This window comes from Azolla caroliniana, unplaced genomic scaffold, assembly GCF_043228905.1.
Source record: "Azolla caroliniana isolate FFs.n. ecotype wild unplaced genomic scaffold, voAzoCaro1.0.p SCAF_15, whole genome shotgun sequence".
NCBI classification, from domain to species: domain Eukaryota; kingdom Viridiplantae; phylum Streptophyta; class Polypodiopsida; order Salviniales; family Salviniaceae; genus Azolla; species Azolla caroliniana.
Genome location: NW_028230450.1, coordinates 19,588,911 through 19,610,597, shown reverse-complemented (window position 1 = coordinate 19,610,597; position 21,687 = coordinate 19,588,911). Strand labels below are relative to the sequence as shown.

The window sequence follows — 21,687 nt, the reverse complement described above, 5'->3', positions numbered from 1 at the left end:
AAACTTAGAAGAAAAACAGAAGTAAAAAGGGGGAAAAAAACAAAAAAAGCAAAAGGCGACCTCTGAAATGTTTTCCAACCACAAAGGCAAAAAAGCAAAAAGCAAAAGCAAAAAGCACAAACGCAAAACGCAGAACGCAAAACGCAGAACAAGGGGGGAAAAATCAAAAAGCTAGAAAGCAAAGGAATAGCAGAAGAAGAAGAAGAAGAAGAAGAAGAAGGAAGGATTCATGGCGACCTTCGCCTTCTCTGCAGAACCAAAGCTCCATCCCTCCCTTTCTCCTCCTCCTCCTACCACTTCTTTCCATTCTCTTTCTTCTTCTTCTTCTGCTACTTCTAGTACTACTACTTTTGACTCCGTCTCCACTGCTTCCCGCTGTCTAGAGGAGCTCCTACACAGTCAACATTTCGCTTCCCATGCCCGGGATTTCTTCTCTTTCAGCTTCCCATCGCTCCTGCAGAAGATCTTCGGATTCCAACAGAAAGAAAAAGAAGAAGAAGAAGAAGAAGAAGAAGAAGAAGAAAAAGGAAACGGAAAGAGACGTGATCAGACTCCATTATCGTGTGCTCCTTCTTCTGCAGCAAGAAGCTCTGACTGTTGGCTATCTCTGACTAATTCTGAACAAGAGACGAAATCTCTTCTGTCTCTGTTGAGCCCTTCAGGTCCTTTGTTCAGCTCTTTCTCGAAACTTGAAAAACTTCAGAGGTCGCCATTGCTCTTCGCCTTCCCCACGGAGAGGCTCCCGCACTGGATTCAACCATATCTGACGAGAAATGACAATATTATCGGCAGATCAGTCAATTATGGAGCTCGCCATAGCCACAGCCATAGATATAATTTCTCGAAATTGCCTAGTTTCTTTAGAGATCGAATCAAGCAACAGATCGATACCAATAACTCATTATCAAATGAACCATCGTCATACACGTTTGTTCTGCAAATTGACGTTTTTGAGTATTTCTTCTTCTGGTTTGCTTACTACGCTCTCTGTGAGCGAGAAGAAGAAAGGAGCAGTAGCAGTAAAGAAGAAAGAAACAGAAACGGTGACAGTAACAGTAAGGAAGAAAGATACGGTAACAGAAAGGGGAACAGAAACACAAATGGGTCCGATCAGACGAAAGATAACAAATTTAGTCTTGGGGAAACGTTTCAGAAACGGAAGTTTCTGACTAACTGGTCAATATCGAGTTTTGGTTATAGTACTCAATCTGGTCAGCATTCACATCATAGCAATGCGGTCCTGAATATCGTGGACCCATATCTCCACCTTCTACATCTTTATCTGACACATTTTGTCACCGTTTCGACGCCATTATCTTCTTCTTCATTATCTCTGCAAGAAACTTCTAACATTTCTTCAGGAGATCATCCATGGCCACCAGATCTGCGACAAAATTCATTGGAGAACAACTATAGTACTAATTATTCAAACACATCTAAAACTAGGGCTAGAGGAGAATTTGTTGTGAATACCTTGGTTGCATTCTGGCTCAGTAATGAGGATGCAGATTCAACTCACGTTTCTAGCTCTGTCCATGTATTAAATTCAAGGTTAATCCGTAGCTTGCAGATATTTGTGAACCACATCAACAGGTTAAACAATACAATTAACTCTTGCAATCCAGATTCTTCCACGGTCACACCTTCTAGTAGTACATACTCGCAACAATTGCAGAGACCATTATACAAGTTTCTCCAGAGAGCTTTCTCATCATCATTGTGGTCTGCATCATTAACTCAGCATGTAAAGAAGGTCTCTGAAGTTGCAGAGTTATGGCTAGATTATATTCAACCTTGGAATTTAGGTGGTAGCTCTGGTAACGACCCAAGCTCAAAATGCACAGTCTACACAGAGGATTGGAGAGGATTTGTTACTTCGAATTACCTCTTCTATACAAACCTAACACTTCTCTTCTTGGATTTTGCCTTGAAGCATATGCATGTTGATCCAGAGACAATGCTACAAACGACCACAAAGGTATGGAATATTACTACAAATTTACCAAGCTAGTCCTAATTGACATTCAATGGATATTGTTTTAATGAACCAAAATTATGTATATATCTATGCTAGGCTCAGATTAGACGTTTAATGGATATTTGTTTCACCAACCAAGTGTGCCTTTCAAACCTTTTTACTGAAATGAATGTTTCTGATCTGGCAAAAAAAGGAAATGTTATCAGCTAAAGCGACGATCCAAAAACTTGGAGAGAGTGGAGATATTCACACATTTCTGTTTACATAGCGGTTACTGATTGGTTAGGCTTAGATTAGATGTTTAATGGATATTTGTTTCATGAAGCAAGTATGCCTTTTAAACCTTTTTACTGAAGTGATCTTTAGCTGATCTGGCAAAAAAAGGAAATGTTATCAGCTAAATCGATGATCCAAAAACTTGGAGAGAGTGGCGATCTTCACACATTTCTGTTCTCATAACGGTTACTGATTGGTTGTAAAACAGTAGCGAAGGTATCCAGAAGTAGGTTAGTGCCCATCTAGAAGAGTTCATCCGAAAAGCCTTAGGAGAACTTGAGCAACAACTTGTACTTGGACATTTCACGGTATTGCTTACTATTTATATTGTGATGTGCACACCACAATATAGACAGTGTTTTAATTTTTGCATATTCTCAATGGAGACTCCAGAAGCTTTTAAGCAGGGTACATACTTTCTGTGAATATAGGAGCCTACCAGTCAATGTGGCTAAGACCAAAGTGTCAATGGCGTTGTGATAAGCCCTATCAAACGAGGATGGATGCTTGTAGTGCGTTATGAAGAGGAGGTAATTGAAATGGTTCATAGTTTCAAATATATTAAGACTTTGCTTTTGGAACTGAAATTCAAAGAGACAGTAGCTCAACAAGCTCGTGGAATGGAAAGGAAGAAAAAATATGAGAGAGAAACTTTGATGCCACTATTTTGAGGGGTTTGCACTCCATGATCCCTAATATGCTTCTAAAGAGTTGAAGAAAGCTAAGATTTTGTAAATGCATATCGGAAGTAAGGACAATGCGTCAAAATCCCCCACCAAAGGTCACATGGCAAATTGGGTACTTGCTGCAGAAAAAGCCACAAAACCTAGTTTCTATCATCTAGGTGTGTCCAAGAGATCTGAAGTCATTTATAAGATGGCATGTTTAACAGTATTTCAGCATGTTAGGAACATTCAATACCAAATGGAGAACATTCCCATTTTAGGCCTTAAATTGACGGCAAGGTGTACTTACATTAATCTAGGACTTAAATTGCATGGTCCTATAAATATGTTAAAAATAAATTCAATATCTAATATAACTCATAGAAATATCCCAAATACTAAGATTTAGGAAAGAGTATAGAATGTTGGAGACTGTTTATGTCATTGCCAATACAAGATCAAGCCAACATACTCCATGGAATTAGGGATACTCCATGGAATTAGGGGTGGATGGACAATGAGATCTGCAATTATGAAAGCTCTATTGCTTAGGGAAGCTGTTAATCAAAGAATGACGATGGAGAAGTGGATAGGCTATTAGGAGGGCTCTTTGAACCAAAGAGGTAGGGAAACACTGGACAAGATCCAAGGCCATGAATTGCGAGACAATGAGATACCAACATCGAACATGGTAATTCGAGTACTTGATATACAGGTTGTAAATGGATTGTAGATCTCAATCCAATCAAAGTACAACCAAAATGGCATGTATGTACTCATGAAAACATATGGTTACGTAAGGTTAGCTAGGACCCTTTGCAATGGACGTGGTGTGATCCTTATGCGAGTCCAAGAAGCAAAGCCATCCCTTTCTTCCACTTCACGACTAGATTGGGTTGCCACATTCTAACCACTCAAACTGCTTGAGATCCAGTTCCTGCAAAGATATGGAACACATATCATGTTCCCCATACAATTATTATCAAGTTTTGACAGAAAATATGGAAATAACACGCTAGGCGAATTACCACGTTCCAATCAGGGCAGGAATTTGACGGGTGTCATGCCCGTAAAAAACACACACCCAATAAAAATGTCCGTCAAGTGACATATAAACTTACAATTTTCATTTTTCATGTGAAAGGCGCCCAAAATTTATACAAGTCAAATGACATGCTAAAAATTTATTTTCCATGTCATATATATATATATGGCATTGTATAATGTCATAATACCTATTATATATAGTATATTTAATATTGTAATATGTACTATGTATATTGTAGATTGTAGTATATGTACATACTATAAAATGTACATACATGATACTACAAAGACATATACATAATACTATTATAATGTTCATTGTAGTATGTACATTTTATAGTAGTATAACTGTATATGTATTATGTATAATGTGAGTCGTGACTAATAACTATGCTTTCAATGTTTCATTTCTAAATTCCCGAATCCCCCCTCTTTCTCTTTTCCCACTCTTTTCTCTTTTCCCCCTATTTTCTCTTTTCTTGCTTTCCTTCTTCTCGCTTCCTACTCCCTGCTCCTTCTCGCTTCCTACTCCCTGTTCCTTGGTCGTTGCCCATTGCTCCCAGCACGCTCACTACTCGTTGCTCCTTGTCGCTTCTCGGTGATTGCACATCTGCTATTTGCCACCACTCTGAGGTATGTATTTGTCTTTTTTTTTTCTATTTCTCTCTATTTTCTCGCTCGAATGCATTCCTCGCTTATTTGACTCGGGTTCGATCCCCAGTTATTTGAGGGGTGGCCATAGTCATGGGGGTCATCATGGGCGGCAATAATATGACAAATCAATCAATCTATCTCTCCTCCTGCCCTCCCCTATTCTTGTCTTAACAAACGGTGAGAGATCACAAATTATTACAAGAAACTAATCTCATGTTTCGACGTATTTTGTGCTTGGGCATTGGCCAGCCCCCCCCCCAATAATTCTCTTAATATCGAGTATAAATGCAGCTGGAATAGCACTTAAATTTAGATCTATGACTGGCTGATCTCCATTTCATATGACCTCTCGTAGAGTAAAACATGGTCTCACGTTCTGCATTGAGGATACAATCTCATGCTGTCATCCTTACTTTCGATATTTTCTTGGAATAACCCCTTTGAAGTTCACACCACTTGATTGGCTTTCTTCCCGTTTCTAGATGTACTGGGGTTGTGCTCTTAACCCCCGAAATGAAGGCAGTGAAATCTCTTTTATACTTTCATTGTTTCATTCCACGAGCTTGCTGAAATGCTTCCTCCCATACCTGTTTTGTAAAGCAGAATTTGTGTGATGCATGCATACGAATGACATTGTTGTAATCTCCCATCTTTGGGTTGTGCTCAAGTGCCACATGCTCTCAAATTCATAGTATGAATCTGTGTGGTTTCATTCACCATGTATTCCAAGTGTGGTGACTAGGTATGGCAACATCGAAGTGTTTGAAACAATGAACCACTTCAATTGCCTCCTCTTCATGATACTCTACAGGCTATTGACTGTCAAATTAGACATTGCCGTAACTTCGGACATACTCTTGAAACTGAGAGAATTCACAAGCCAAGAAAAAAAACAAAGATGAGATGGGCAATAAAGGATAGTTTCCACTCTAGATCTTCCAATCTATCAAAAAAAAATGAAGAAAGATGAAGGCTCACATTAGCTTACATGCACATGCAAATCCGAAGTTACGGTAAGAGTTCTTAGGATGGTTGTGGGGAGATGTTGCACTATTTGTGCCTCCGAAGTTCCATGGTATAGAAGTCTACACAGAAACACTTTTGGTCCTCGAATTGCAAGACTATGAAGAAATGTCTAATCTGAAAGTCAGTAGCCTGTAGAGTATCATGAAGAGGAGGCAATTGAAGTTGTTCACAGTTTCAAACACCTCAGTGTTGCCATACCTAGTCAGCACACTTGGAATACATGGTGAATGGAAACCACACAGATTCATAGTATGAATTTGAGAGCATGTGGCACTTGCGCACAACCCAAAGATGGGAGATTACAACAATGTCATTCGTATGCATGCATCACACAAATTCTGCTTTACAAAACAGGTATGGGAGGAAGCATTTCAGCAAGCTCGTGGAATGAAACAATGAAAGTATAAAAGAGATTTCATTGCCTTCATTTAGGGGGTTAAGAGCACAACCCCAGTACATCTAGAAACGGGAAGAAAGCCAATCAAGTGGCGTGAACTTCAAAGGGGTTATTCCAAGAAAATATCGAAAGTAAGGATGACAGCATGAGATTGTATCCTCAATGCAAAACGTGAGACCATGTTTTACTCTACGAGAGGTCATATGAAATGGAGATCAACCAGTCATAGATCTAAATTTAAGTGCTATTCCAGCTGCATTTATACTCGATATTAAGAGAATTATTGGGGGGGGGGCTGGCCAATGCCCAAGCACAAAATACGTCGAAACATGAGATTAGTTTCTTGTAATAATTTGTGATCTCTCACCGTTTGTTAAGACAAGAATAGGGGAGGGCAGGAGGAGAGATAGATTGATTGATTTGTCATATTATTGCCGCCCATGATGACCCCCATGACTATGGCCACCCCTCAAATAACTGGGGATCGAACCCGAGTCAAATAAGCGAGGAATGCATTCGAGCGAGAAAATAGAAAAAAAAGAGACAAATACATACCTCAGAGTGGTGGCAAATAGCAGATGTGCAATCACCGAGAAGCGACAGGGAGCAACGAGTAGTGAGCGTGCTGGGAGCAATGGGCAATGACCAAGGAACAGGGAGTAGGAAGCGAGAAGAAGGAGCAGGAAGAAGGAAAGCAAGAAAAGAGAAAATAGGGGGAAAAGAGAAAGAGGGGGAATTCGGGAATTTAGAAATGAAACATTGAAAGCATAGTTATTAGTCACGACTCACGACTCACATTATACATAATACATATACAATTATACTATTATAAAATGTACATACTACAATGAACATTATAATAGTATTATGTATGTCTTTGTAGTATCATGTATGTACATTTTATAGTTGTACATATACTACAATATACATAATACATAATACATAATACATATTACAATATTAAATATACTATATATAATATGTATTATGACATTAATGGAAAATAAATTTTGGGTGCCTTTCACATGAAAAATGAAAATTGTAAGTTTATATGTCACTTGACAGACATTTTTATTGGGTGCGTGTTTTTGACGGGCAAAATGGCCCTTTACGGGCATGACACCCGTCAAATTCCTGCCCTGGGCACAGTTAGCAAATGCAAGGGAGGAAGGAAATGATGTGCTATATTAACATCTTCAAAAGGCTGAAGCGACCAACCAAATGTTACGTCCATGTGCAAGTATAAATTGTACCTAAACCATGTAGCTTCTGTTGAGAACTTGACGTTCCTTATGTCCGACGCTCGGCCACAACCGAGATTCTTTTCTTACACAGAAAAACAGGTAATGAAACGCGACACAAAAGAGGAGAAATGGTACACAAGAGGTATACGTGGAAAACCCCAAAATAGGGGAAAAACCACGGCAGCCCACAAGCTGCAAACTGTCACTATGCAGAAATATACAACAGTGAGATCACTGAGGCAACGACCTCGTGCTCACAGATCTTCGCCACAGGCGGCGGTTACAACAGAGGCAACGACCTCGTCTCTCTCTCTCTCTCTCTCTATACAGTTACGCGCTCTGATTTCTTCTTGCACCAACAACAAACGAATAACAACAAGAATGACAACTCATAACTAAAAGTTTGCCCTAAGTCATATTTATACTAATATGACTTTTCGGCTATTTACAAATGTAGCCTCGATGGGCTCCATCCGGCTCTCCACAGTCGGGTACTCCTCATCCGGTTCATACCGGGCCTACACCATCCGACTCTCCGCAGTCGGGTACTCCTCATCCGGTTCTCCGTTTCGGCCTCGGCCTGTCGGCCTTGGCCGAGTTTGTTCGTCGGCACTGTTCTTCTCCCTTCCCATCCGGAGGGACCTGTCTACCAACAACTTCCGTACGTAACTAGGCTGTTGATCAAAGTAACATTGACTGATCCAAGATGGAGAGGTTTCTGATGTGCTGAAAGCACCTTAGCGGTTGGGTGATAATGGCCTTGATTTGTTGATAACAAGGGTAATGAAGTCATGGTCCCGATGGATGTAGTCTATGTGTGAAAAATATTGTCACCTGATCCGTTGTAGTCCTTTCAGAATGTTGTGTTGAGACCCTATTTGTGTAGCAAATCATCGACTTGTAGCAACAAAATTTATGATGATTCTCTCTTGATTAGCTTATGTGGTTGTATTGTTGTCCAACAAACTTATTTTTATATCTCTTTATTTATAACAAGAAGAGTCCCAAACAATGTTGGTCTTTATATCCCATTACCTTGAAGATGTGAGAAAACTGTTTCAAACGGCTGTAAGATGCCAGGAGGCTAAACAAGAATTATATTTCTTCATGATGCTGAAAGCCTTTAAATACAAAAATGAGAGCGGGTTTTGTTGCCCATGCATTTATGGAAGGATATAAAATATTCCTAGGTATATAATGAGTTAAAGTAGTCCAGAGAAAAGAAAACAATGCTTTAAATGCTGTTATAGTAGTACATTCTAAAAGTCAATTGTAATAAATGCTGCAACAATGTAAATCTAGTGAGAGAAAATGTGCAGAGAGAGAGACTGCAGAAAGGAGAGATGAATTCATGGGCTGTCACCCTCCATGGAGGGGTGGGCCAAAGGCTTTATCGAAGGGGAAGTGATATCTCCTCCTTATTTCATAAAAGCACTCCAACAGCCAACGTAATGTTCCCTTGAGTCCACATATTTCATGCAAAACAGTAGTGGTAGAAAACACATTTATAAATAAGCAGCTCACTAGGCCATCCCATGCATGCATGTAATATCTTGTTTGATGAGTGAGCCATTAAAATACCAAGCACACTCATAAAAGCAAATAGCCATTTTGAAGCTGTAACTTATTGACCAACCACAAGAAATATTTACATTGAATTTTATGAAGATTGTTACTCAATGGATTTATTCTATCCAAGAATAAGCTGTATAATTAGAGGAAACCTTGAATAGATTCTTCAGAAACATCCCCTATATGGGTAGGAACTTCATTTTTTGTGAAGCAATAGTGAAACAAAGCTAATCATAATGTGCTTGATTGCAAATTCTGGGGGATCATGCATACCTAATCCATGTTGAATAATCTTCCATTGTAATTTTTAGCAGATTTCATTTCATATGTCTAAAGTGCCCATAGATTTTGAACGTTTTGGCAGGATCAACGAGTTTATTGAGTTATTTGAAAGGCCTACAGGTTATTTCCAGAACCAGTAAATCAGGAATATTCAGCACATCAATTGGCGTGGTTTCCATGGTTCAGGATCAACTACAGGTTAGTTTAAGTATATTTTTGTTTTGTCTATTTATATAGTTTGAATTTCCTTATGTGGACTCTTGAATTTATACAAGACAAAGCAAGACTATAAAGATGGGAGCATTTGTATTGACAAATAATGTATGAGCAGATGCTTTCTAAATGAGGTGCTGTTTTCTGTTGGAATTTCGTATGAGCAGGTGCTTCCTAAATTCCTTGCATTTCTTTTGTTAACATTGCCTCTTTGAGAGGCAATCTATTGTTTTTGAAGGTCTACGGTGAAAAGTATTTTATACAGCCATAGAATGACAGGAAACGATTTGATCCTTGTCTTTTAATCAATATCTCTTAGCTTAATGCCACTTGTTCTCACTCATAGGCAATTTTGGTCTCTTAAAAGATGCTAATATATCTTTCTTTATTTGTTGATCGACCTTATTAAAACTAAACGGAAAGTGTTTAACACCACTCAAGCATAGGTAATAGGATCAGAACCTGAATACTTCTTCAGAGAGGAAAAGGGGCCGTACACAACTAATCTAGGCGTATCATTCACAAGGCCATGGTTCTCCTTACACAAGAAGCTATCTATGCTTGACTTTTTCATGGATATTTAGCCTTCGGTACCTTTCAAAGACAATGTATGCATCCAGTTCCAAAAATCATTGAAATGTCTCATATATAATTCAGACGGATACGGGAGCTCAATAGTGACTCAAACATTATTCCAATCAGTGATCAGTGATCATTATACGGGAGCTTCCTATGTATGGCTGAAAATGGAGGCAATCATTGTTGGTATGCTGAAATGCAATAATGGTTTTAGTTGCTTGGCATGAGTATAAGTCCACTATCCTCATTCTAATATAGCTCGTATTATCCAACCGTGACTTAAATGGAAAAGAATAGGGTGATCCATTTGATATCATAAGGGTTTCATGAACACTGTCGCTGATGCACTTAGTTGCATCCGTGAAGTTAACATGCTTAGCTTCATTGAAATAACATTAGATCTTTATGATCTCTTAGAGGAAAGTATTTTGGTGACAAATATTTTGCAACATATTGGGCAAAAGCTGAGTCTAGAACAAACACCACCACACCCTAGAAGGTGTTACACTTCACGTGTATTATGTGAAAGCTTTGGTGTGAAAATAGTTAAGTAAATGTTGGATGTGAATATACTTAGAATAGTATGAACTTGTTTAAGTAATTGTTAGGTGTGGACATAGTTAGAATAGTGTGAACCTAATTAAGTGACTGTTGGGTTTCCAAGTACTTATAGATATTGGTTATATAAACCATTCTACATCTTTGTAATCAAAAGCTTTGGTGTGAAAATAGTAAAGAATACTGTGAACCTAGTTAAGTAAATGTTGGGTGTGAATATACTTAGAATAGTATGAACCTGTTTAAGTAACTGTTAGGTGTGGACATAGTTAGAATAGTGTGAACCTAATTAAGTGACTGTTGGGTTTCCAAGTACCTATAGATATTGGTTATATAAACCATTCTACATCTTTGTAATCAAAAGCTTGTTTTTCCTAATCTATTGGTTTTTCCTTAAGTCTTCTAAGAGATCTTGTTGTGTGATAGTTAGTCTAAGTTCCTTGCATTTTTTACAAATGGTGTTAGAGCAAGTTTAGATTACTTTCCATATCCTGTTCTTCCTAATGGACATACACAGATCATTCTCTTTATTTATCTCTTCCCTTTTAAGAAAACATCGAACCGCTCCATCTACAACAATGAAAAGTTCGAACAGTGGAAAACTGTAGCAGAGGCAAATTCTCTATTTTCACATTTTTCAAAATGTAGATTTAGAGCTGATTCTTTTGACTCTACTTGATTCTTTTGTTCTGGAGATATAGTCGACACAAGTTTTGCAGCAATCTCAAACCCTAATGTAAAGAATCTAACTCTAGTAGAGTTTAGTATTCAAAAGCGTAGTGTGAGAGAGAGAGAGAGAGAGAGTGAATGTATAAGCAAGAGAAGGAATTACAGAGAATAACTAGAAAAATAAGAAAACACACAGTAGGGGGATGACAACTTATGCACTTAAGAGAGCTATATTAATTATCTAAAGATCATCAACTAAACTGAATGGCCAAAGGGATGTTTATATACAAGTCCTCAAGGGACTGCCCTATTAAATGTGTTGGTGTAATCTAACCAAGATATCCACTTGAGGACGATTTTGTCATAAGAATATCTAATATTCTTTGACCACACTAACACTCGACAACTACACGGATTACAATAAAGTGTGCTCACACACTTTTTCATACATCGTCCTTTTCTTCACAAGCACATGTTCACACAAGTTGAACTTGATTCTCAACACGCCCCCTCAAGGTCAATTGTGTGTCCTCTTAAGCTTGGTTGTCTTAGTGTAGTTGAAGACCCAATTGCAGTTGGTCTGATTACTAGACCGTGGTTTTCCCATTGTTTTTATGTACTCGATCTTGATCTAGCAATGTCGATCTTGCCAATCCAAAATTTTGAGCTTCAAAAATTCCGGGCTTTGGAAAGTCTTCCTCTAACTTGCTGGGTCAAGTCGGATTAGATGTGCTGACCTTACTTTGCCAATGCCGGTCTCGCTCTTCCTCTTGTATCGTGCTGATTCTCCATGTTTTCCTTTGTCTTTGTACTTTTACTCTCCCCCAAGTTCAGTATATTGAGTGGTCTAAGGCCTAGATCCACTGAGAATTGCCGTAGCTTGTCGAGACCTAGCGCCTTAGTGAAAATATCAGCCACTTGCATGTTGGTGCCAACGTATTGGAGGTCAATGTCACCGGCCAATATGCGCTCACGGATGTAATGATAGTGCACCTCAATGTGCTTAGTCCGGGCGTGAAACACCGGATTCTTTGCAAGCTGGATGTTGTTGAGATTATCGCAGTGGATCAGTATTGGCTTGTTCACCAATTCGTTGAAGTCTTTCAGTAGTCTTTTAAGCCATACAGTTTCGTAACCAGCTACCCTATACTCCGCCTCAATGCTCGATAGAGCGACTGTTGGTTGTTTCTTGCTGCTCCAAGAGATTGCTCCACTACCGAGTGAAAACATAAATCCCGAAGTGGATCGCCTATCAGATGCATTGCCGGCCCAATCAGCATCCATGAAGCCTTCGAGTCGAAGTGGTGCTCCACGTTTATAGAAGATACCATAATCAAGTGTTCCACTAATATAACGTAACACTCACTTAGCACAATCCATGTGAGTGTCGCGGGGGGTTTCCATGAACTGGCTAAGAACCCCGACCGGATAGTTGAGGTCTGGTCGGGTGATAGTTAAGTAGATAAGACTCCCAATTATTTGGCGATATTGTGTCAGCTCACAGAATTTTCTAGAATCTGCTGTTAGCTTCATATTTCGATCAAGGGGTCTTGAGATGGACTTACACTCGGTCATTCCGAACTTGTAGAGCAAGTTCAACACATAGTGTCGTTGTGAGAGTAGCAACCCTTGTGGAGTTTGAATGACCTTGTGGAGTCATTCAGATCCTTCATCTCGAACTTCTGCAAAAACAACTTTTTAATCTTGTGTCTTGGTGAGGCTTTCTCCACTGATGACAAGGTCATCGACATACAAGATTAAGAAGATGGGGCTTTTGGGATTGTTCTGAACATACAACGAGTTATCAAAATTTGACATCCGGAAGCCAATGTCGTGAAGACATGATGTGATCTTTGAATGCCATGCTCTTGGGGCTTGCTTCAGTCCATAGAGCGGCTTCTTCAATCGGCAAACTGCATGTGGATGTTTGTTTGATTTGAAGCCAAGTGGTTGCATCATGTAAACTTCCTCCTCGAGCTCACCTTGGAGGAATGTGTTCTTCACATCCATTTGATGCAAGTGCCATCCTTTCGCTGCTGCGAGAGCAATTACTGTCCTCACAGTGGTCATTTTTGCCACCGGGGCAAATGTCTCCTCATAGTCTATGCCATGGGTTTGAGCATACCCTTTGGCGACTAGCCGAGCCTTGAACCGATTGACCGTGCCATCCGTATTATGCTTTATCTTCAACACCCAGCGGCAACCAATTGGCTTTTTCTTGATTTCAGAGGATGGGACTAAATCCCAAGTATCGTTGTCAAACAACACGTGCATCTCCTCCCTCATTGCCTCGATCCACCGGGGATCTTGGGTAGCTTCTTTGTAAGTCTCGGGTTCTTGGTCTGCTGCGACCTTCATCATGAATGCATAGTGGTGGGCCATGTACTCATTGTACCCGAACCTAACTATCAGGCTCTTTTGTCGGTTCGATTGAGGGAGTTTTCCTTTGGTCATTTCCGGGGCTTTCTTCATTTCATACTTGCTGTGGACTGATCGGGGTGAATGATCTGAGTCTTCACTAGATGTCATGTCCTTGGCCTCTTGCTCAGGCCTCTTGCCCTTTTTTTTCTTTCTATAGGTGTAGCACAAAGGTGACAGCACATCAGAGGTTTCTTCATGGTGGATGACACCTCAGGTCGAGTCAGCTGGAGTGTGGGCAGACTCTCTGCTGGTTCTCCACCCATAATGGTCGTTAGCATCTCTTCTTCTTCACTCTGAGAATCTGCTCCAGATCTGCTTGTTTCGAGCACGGTGGGGGTCATTGATGTTGGGCCATACCATGATGTCACCTCATCAAATACCACAACTCGGCTTACTTGTGACTGTTGAGTGATGGGGTTAAAACACTTGTAACCCTTTTGCTCAAGTGAGTAACCAACGAGGATCATCTTATCTGATTTTGGGTCAAGCTTTCGCCGCTTCTCATCGGGGACATGCACAAATGCAATGCTGCCAAAAACCTTCAAGTGCGAAAGGTCTGGCTTTGCCCTAAAATACTTCTCGTGAGGGGTGATGTCGTGGACACCCTCGGTTGTGGACCTATTCATGAGATACACAGCCGTAACTGCTGCCTCTGCCCAATAGATCTTGGGCATGTTCTTCTCATGCAGCATGGCGTGGGCCATCTCAAGAATTGTACGATTCTTCTGCTCAGCAACACCATTTTGCTGTGGTGTGTACGGGCAAGAGAATTCCCGGCGAATCCCCTTCTCTTCTAGAAAGGCCTTGAACTCAGTTGAGAAGTATTCTTGGCCACCATCAGACCGTAAGCATCGAATCTTGCGATTCGTCTCATTTTCCAAGCAATTCTTTAACTTGAGAAAGTGGGAGAAGACCTCACTTTTCGACTTCATCGGGCATATCCAGGTATGCCGCGAATAGTCGTCAATGAAGGTAACGAAGTACCTACACCCACTGATTGTCGTTGTTTGAGTTGGGCCCCATACATCTGGGTGGATGACATCCAACAAGCCTTTACTCACATTTCTTTCGCTTAGGAATGGATGCCTATGTTGCTTGCCTAGTTGGCACGCCTCACATACATTATCAGGATGTTTTGAAGTAAATTGTGGCAATCCGTGCACGGCCCCTTTTGTTTGCATTGATCGGAGTTTACCGTGGTTTACATGGCCAACCCTTTTGTGCCACAACTCAATATCAGACTCCGCCTTGAGTCCCTTTGCATACATTGTTGTGTTCACCTCCGTCGCATCAAGAATAAACATGCGACCTTCTCTTCTTGCATGAGCGATAAGTTGGCCTTTATCCTCGATGAAGCAACCTTCCTGGTTGAATCGCACTTGCATTCCTTGTTCGACAATTTGGCCAACCGAGACCAAATTCTTTGTGATTGTCGGGACATGCAATACATCTTTCATGTAGCCCTTGTTGTCGTGATTGTTAAGGGCCACATCTCCAATGTGCTCAATCATGTGTTTGGAGTCATCACCGGTCTCCACCATGCCGGGTCTCTCGGGTTCCCTCAAATTCATGAACCATTCTTGATGACTTGTCATGTGATTTGAGACACCCGAGTCCACGAACCATACATCATCAGGTTGGGAAACACTTGTTATCATGCTATTTGCCCGGTGTCGCATAACAAACATCGGCGCTTTGTTTTCTAGGTCAGCCATCTCAACATAGTTTGTTTGTTGTCGGGGTGAGGCAGCTAAGTCATTCTTCTTCTTTTGACACACGACTTCAAAGTGGCCAGGCTTTCCACAATACTAGCACTCGGTTTGCTGGTTCTACCTGGTTGATGCAGGCTGGTGGAAGCTCCCCTATCTACTGGAATTCCCTTGGCTGTTTCGACCTTCTTGCTGCCTGGAATTAAACTGTTGTGGACCTCGTCCACCTCTTCCTCGGCCATTCCTCCCCCGATTTCCATGACCACGACCATGACCTCGACTGAGATCATCATGTGTATATAGTATCTGCCCATCAGATGCTGTGCTTTTCGACCGTGTATGGTTCTCCTCAACCATTAGCAAGTCGAAAAAGCTTGGGGGGTTCTCCCTTGTTGTTATGGCAGTTCGAAATGAGCCATATTTTTGTGCAAGGCCACCAAGACAGATATGCACCATCTCATCATCAACTGCGACATTGATGGAGCCAAGTGAATCACATAAGTCTTTGATCCGGAGGGTATAGTCCGTCACGGACATATCCCCCTGCCGAATATTGTTCAACTCCTGCTGGAGTTGAAGTTTTCTCGCTGTGGTTGAAGCCGCGAAAATCTTCTTCAAGTTTTTCCACGTTTCTGTTGGGGCTTTCGCTTCTCGAATATAGCTTAACATGTGATCTTGCACACATGTTGCCAAACAATACATTACCCTACTGGCGCCTTGCTGCCATGTGGGGTAGTTGGGACTTGTAATATCGGGGGCTGTTTCCTGAGCTCCCTCGATATAACTCCAATACCCTTGCCCAACTAAGTACTGCTGCATCTTATATTCCCAAGATGCGTAGTTGTGCCTGTCCAACTTCTCTGTTGGAAGTCCGCTACCCATCTGTGCATTCATTTTTCTGATTTAGCTTGATTCGTATGATCCTGTTAATGTGAGCCTCTTGCTGTGCAAAACTGCAGCGACGATAGCAGGTTTTAAAACAGCGTCTCTAGCTGCTCACACAGTTTCAATGGTAGAGCTCAGTGAAGGATCTCTATCCCTCACACTCTAGTAGAGTTTAGTATTCAGAAGCGTAGTGTGAGAGAGAGAGAGAGTGAGAGAGAGTGAATGTATAAGCAAGAGAAGGAATTACAGAGAATAACCAGAAAAATAAGAAAACACACAATAGGGGGATGACAGCTTATGCACTTAAGAGAGCTATATTAATTATCTAAAGATCATCAACTAAACTGAATGGCCAAAGGGGGTTTTATATACAAGTCCTCAAGGGACTGCCCTATTAAATGTGTTGGTGGAATAAGAGAGCTATATTAATTATCTAAAGATCATCAACTAAACTGAATGGCCAAAGGGGGTTTTATATACAAGTCCTCAAGGGACTGCCCTATTAAATGTGTTGGTGGAATCTAACCAAGATATCCACTTGAGGATGATTTTGTCATAAGAATATCTAATATTCTTTGACCACACTAACACTCGACAACTACACGGATTACAATAAAGTGTGCTCACACACTTTTTCATACATCGTCCTTTTCTTCACAATAATATTTCTTGATCTAATCTTTTTTGCAATGACCATGCTAATTAATATTTTTGGCATGCTTAATTCTGAAGATAAGTTGGATGGTACTAACTATCCTATGTGGGCATACATGGTGAGACATGTATTAGTTGTAAAGTAACTATGGGACATTGTCATCGGATCTGATGAATGTCCAACTTCAAGTAATTCTCCAAACTTTGCCTCCCCTTTTATAACAATTGACGCAAATAATGCTTCAAGTTCCACTCCTCAAAAGTCTACTTTGTCACAACTTAAATGGGATGGTAAGGATGCTCAAGCCCATGCTCTCATTGCATTATTAGTTAAACGTCATATTGTTCCACATATCCGATTTTGCACCACCTCCAAAAGTGCTCAAGTTGTATTAAAGAACCTATATGCTCAAAGGAATGAAGCACGAGTTGCTATGCTCAAGTGGCAACTTTAAGAAACAAGGATGCAAAATGTGATTCCATGGATGCATTCTTGATGAAGATCAAAGACCTCATGAAGTGATTTCAAACAAGCAATTAGTTTCTAAAGTTCTTGCCTCTCTTCTGGATTCATATGAAGGCTTTACTATGACAATAAGGTTTCTTACAAGAGGTAAAGAGAGCGTCAACATTGATGACTTAATCTCCTTTCTCTTACAAGAATCTCAATATTGAGCAAATTGGGATGTTCGTAATAGTGGTGATCAAGCTTTTGTTACCTCTTGCAAGTTCAATGGCCAACAAGGCCGAAAACAAAATAACCTTCCTCGACTTCCCATGATAAGAAGAAGAAGAAAAGTGGAATTATTGTTGTAAACCAAGTTATGGCATTAGTGAATGTTGAAAGAGTAAACCTAGTCAAGAGAAGAAAAACAAGCCAGTCTTATTATTACTACCTCTATTGGTACGAAGGAAGAAATAACCATTGCTCAACATAAGTGGGCATTCTTCTTATGCACAATGTATGATCCCTCAAATGATGACATGTTTATAGGTAAGGGAGTCTAAGAATGCGTAGTATTTGATAGTGGTGCTTCTTGCAAAAATTTCTTTGTCAATTGAAGATGCTTGTCATAAGGCGGGCACAATTACTTGTGCCAATAATGCTTTTTACATCATCAAAGGCATTGGTCAAGTTCATATTACAGCCGTCATGGGGATTTAGTCACATTAAACAATGTTCTCTATGTCCCTGGCAAAAACCTTCTTTCGGTTTCTGCCATTGTTATGCATGGATATCTTGTCCAATTTCTCTATGACAAATGCACAATACATGATCGTACAAAGGACGACATCATTGTCATAACAGGAGGTTTGTTCAACAACAATCACAAGCTTGACATATATTAGAAATTTGATGACCAAAATGCATTGGGGTTGAATGCCCAAACACAAAGCAATTCTGAACTATGGTATGCTCGGTTCGGCCATTTAAATTTCAGAAGCCTTGCACGCTTAGTAAGCAAAATATGGTATGCAATCTTCCTTCCATTCATGTACCATCTAATCATGTTTGTGAGGTTTGTATTTTAGGAAAGACGCAAAGTTCTTCATTTCCAAAAGATGCAAATGTTTTTGTAATACACAAGCTTCAACTTGTACATATTGATGTATGCGTCCCAATGAGAAAACCATCAGTTGAAAGTTATCTTTATGTTTTGACATTCATTGATGATGCTACCCGATAGACTTTATTTTCTCCCATGTGTGATTCTACTCAATGGAATTAGTTTCAACTTCCATTGCCACTTTTCACTCTAGAAGAATAAGAGATTTTGTTGTGGTGGGTTCTTGTGATTGCACAACTGTGCATAATAAGGCAAAGTTGCATGAGTGAAGCGGCAGTTGTGACCTGCATATTATTCTCGTGTCGGTAGAACTAGCTGTATAATCACGAAGTTCAACATCAGAGAGATGGGAATCACGAATGGTGGTTAGCTTAGGAAGTGGTGGAAACTGGTGTGTAGAGGGAGGGGAAACAATTAGAGTTTAGGGAGAGGTTTGAGTTGGAGAGGGAGTTAGAGTTAGAATGGCAGTTGGATGAGATGGGGGCCTTGAAGGTGAGACATCTTCATCTGGAATAAAAGATTCCAGAGGAGCTAGGATTTCAATCATAAACTCAGTTAAAATTCTTGAGTCATCCAGCTTAGACTCCACAAATTGAACATCCCTATAGATGACTACAGACTTTGATTCTAGATCCCATAACCTGTAAGCTTTAGATTGTGTTTGTAACCAAGGAACTTGCATTTCTTGGTTTTGGGCTCAAATTTAGCCATTTTATTCAGAACCAAAGACTTTTAAATGAGAAACTGAGGGTTTTATACATGTAAATGCTTCTTCATATAAAAATATATGATCATGAAATGCTGTGCTTATAGGAATGCCCAGCGGTGAACATGCATAGATGGGAGATGGCAAGCATGTATGTGTTCAACCATGCTCAACACACGCAATATGAGTAGGTGCTCTAGTTTTTATGGACCATTATGGTTGAATGCAAGTCTTCCCCTATTCTATTAACGTTGTTCTATTTGTTAATATAATTACAATTTTTTCTTATTTCTCTTATTTCTCTTTTTTTTCTTTTCTTATTCGCTTCTTCCATTCTATCTTTTTCTTGGGTATGGCCGTTTCATATGGTACTATGAAGAGACTTTAGTCCGCAAACTAAAGCAGAGCAACTAACAATGTTTGACACAAGTGAGGCTATCTATAGACTATGTGTTACCACCCAGCTCCAAATTGCTGATTTCATCAGAATGATCACACAGGAGAACTTGAGATCCACACGAAATCTACAACATCCTACTCAAGGAAACCTCGTTGACAAAGTCATGCCGTTGGAACAGTCTATACCCTCGGCTATGTGACGCTTCCATTCTAGGAAACAATTGCATCAGAGATGCTGATCATGCTTGACCAGAAACCTACTAGAGAGTTCCATGCAGAACTTATTGAGATAATTTCTGTGGGTGTAATTTTTAGTGTGAGAAGTCCTTTGGGCGTTTCTCAATCGATGCAAGCTATTAGATTTATGTTTTCTTCATTTTTTTTTTGTTATCAGTTGTGTCATCAGATCTCATTGGATGTAATATATTTGGTCCCGTAGGTCATTTTTGCCCTTTGAAGAAGTTACTAGAACATTTCATTTATAGAAAGCTAAAATTGGAAGACTTTTTTTTTTTTACCGGCAGTGGTAAGTTAACATTAACAGTTCTAATCGTTGTCAGCTCTGTTAGGATATTATGGTCTTTTTAGAGACGTAGTACACCCCTTTTTTCCGATTGGTTTCTAAAGATATTTTGTCTAGTCTAGCTGCATTTAAGAAGCTATGTACCACATTGTGTTTTACACATAGTGTCTTATCTATTTAATGTTTCCTGTTATGGGGTTTGTTCACGTCTTATTCTGGGTGTATGATTTCGTTCTTTGCCTATTTTTATTGCTGTGGCTTTACCTAATTTTTTCTTCTGTTTTTAAGGTTGATATACAAATATGTACCCATAACTTCATTATATTTTTGCTGCTGACATACTACCAACCGTTTATTGGAACCAGAATTGGGAGTCTGGCAGTAACAACATGCAACCACCACAGCTACAATTTTTTGACATGGATGGGAGTGGTGGTAAAAAAGTCCTCAAGGTTAGAGCATAGATATATAGAACTCCTTTTATATATGCGAGAAGATAGTTCGTTCAATTCCTGAGTGTCTTTTAACAGAAGTTGATATTACGAGCGGAAAGGGAGATTTTAATGGTTCAAGAAGAAACGTCATACACTAAATGCAGTAAGTATTTGGATATAATCAAGGCAACCGGATACATAATATTTGGCACAATAACTGGGCAGCCAGAGTTAGCACACAGCGTCATTTCAAACCCTGAGACTGGTCATAGCTCTCAAGGTTTTGTGGCTCGGTCACAACATGCATGGTTGGATGTGAAATATAAAGGGGACTGGATGAGGCGGCCAATTGAAAGTACTGAGGTAGCTTGGCTTGTACGATGCTTAGTTTTTCTCTCTGATTCCATGAATGGATGGTTAGACTTGGGCCCAACTTCTAATAATAAAGAAAATTGGGGCCATATACTTGGTGCGGACAATGTCATACCTTTAGATAATGTGGGCAAGGGAATTGCTTCCGGGTCTTCGTCTGCGACTCCTTTATCAAGCCACTACTCTACCAAGCTTGCACATTTAGTTCTCTCTTCCATTAAGAGTGTTTTACTAGTTTTACACTGCCATATCCAAAGGCGAGGATGGCGGGTAAACCTGAGGTTTTTGGCCAAAAAGCCAATTGCGTTCCTCCTTTTCCTCCTTGTAATCTACTGTCTCACAAAAATTTTTGGGTTAAAAGTATAGCACTTCTAGTAAGAAGGCATTTTCTTTCATTGCCTTAGAATTTTAATTTAACAATAGCTCCAACAATTTTGTAATTGTAACTTGATAAGAGGCTGGTGTATAGAAGGATGAATTATATTGCGAGTCAACCTCAGGTTTTTGGCCATGAAGCTAAGTATAATTATTTTTGTGACCTAATTAACAGATTCGTTTGTAGAAAGATCATCTCAGAAACACTATGGGAAGACATGTTGTTTACCATCTCAGATTCCTACTTATCATGTATAATTCTTGTTGGAAATTTCAATTTCCTTGTAATTTTCAATAAATGCAACCATAGTTGCAAAGGTGATAATAGTCATAGAATAATGGCATTGCAACAACACATAATGATGATATATTCTGATATAATGGTGATAATAGTCACAGCACATTTGTCCAAGAATAGTTTCTTATTGATTGGTTCTTGCTAATTTTCACCCTATTCATTCAAGGTTTTCCAACCATCGTA

The 21,687-nt window shown here is 39.8% G+C and overlaps 1 protein-coding gene across 1 annotated transcript; it reads left to right on the top strand.

Moving 5' to 3' along the window:
- Positions 1-204: 204 nt before the first annotated feature.
- LOC147854997 (sphingomyelin phosphodiesterase) lies at positions 205-21,210 on the top strand. The gene is made up of 4 exons (XM_087331014.1): positions 205-1,978; positions 9,205-9,339; positions 20,391-20,477; positions 20,556-21,210. The coding sequence occupies exons 1-4, from the start codon at positions 230-232 to the stop codon at positions 21,195-21,197; spliced, it is 2,613 nt and encodes an 870-aa protein (XP_087187140.1). The 5' UTR covers positions 205-229; the 3' UTR covers positions 21,198-21,210.
- The last annotated feature ends 477 nt before the right edge of the window (positions 21,211-21,687 follow it).

Coding starts and splice junctions, on each gene's coding strand:
- LOC147854997 (XM_087331014.1), top strand. CDS start 230: ATGGCGACCTTCGCCTTCTCTGCAGAACCAAAGCTCCATCCCTCCCTT. Junction 1,979..9,204: donor TGCTACAAACGACCACAAAG/GTATGGAATATT, acceptor AAGTGCCCATAG/ATTTTGAACGTTTTGGCAGG. Junction 9,340..20,390: donor TGGTTCAGGATCAACTACAG/GTTAGTTTAAGT, acceptor TATTGGAACCAG/AATTGGGAGTCTGGCAGTAA.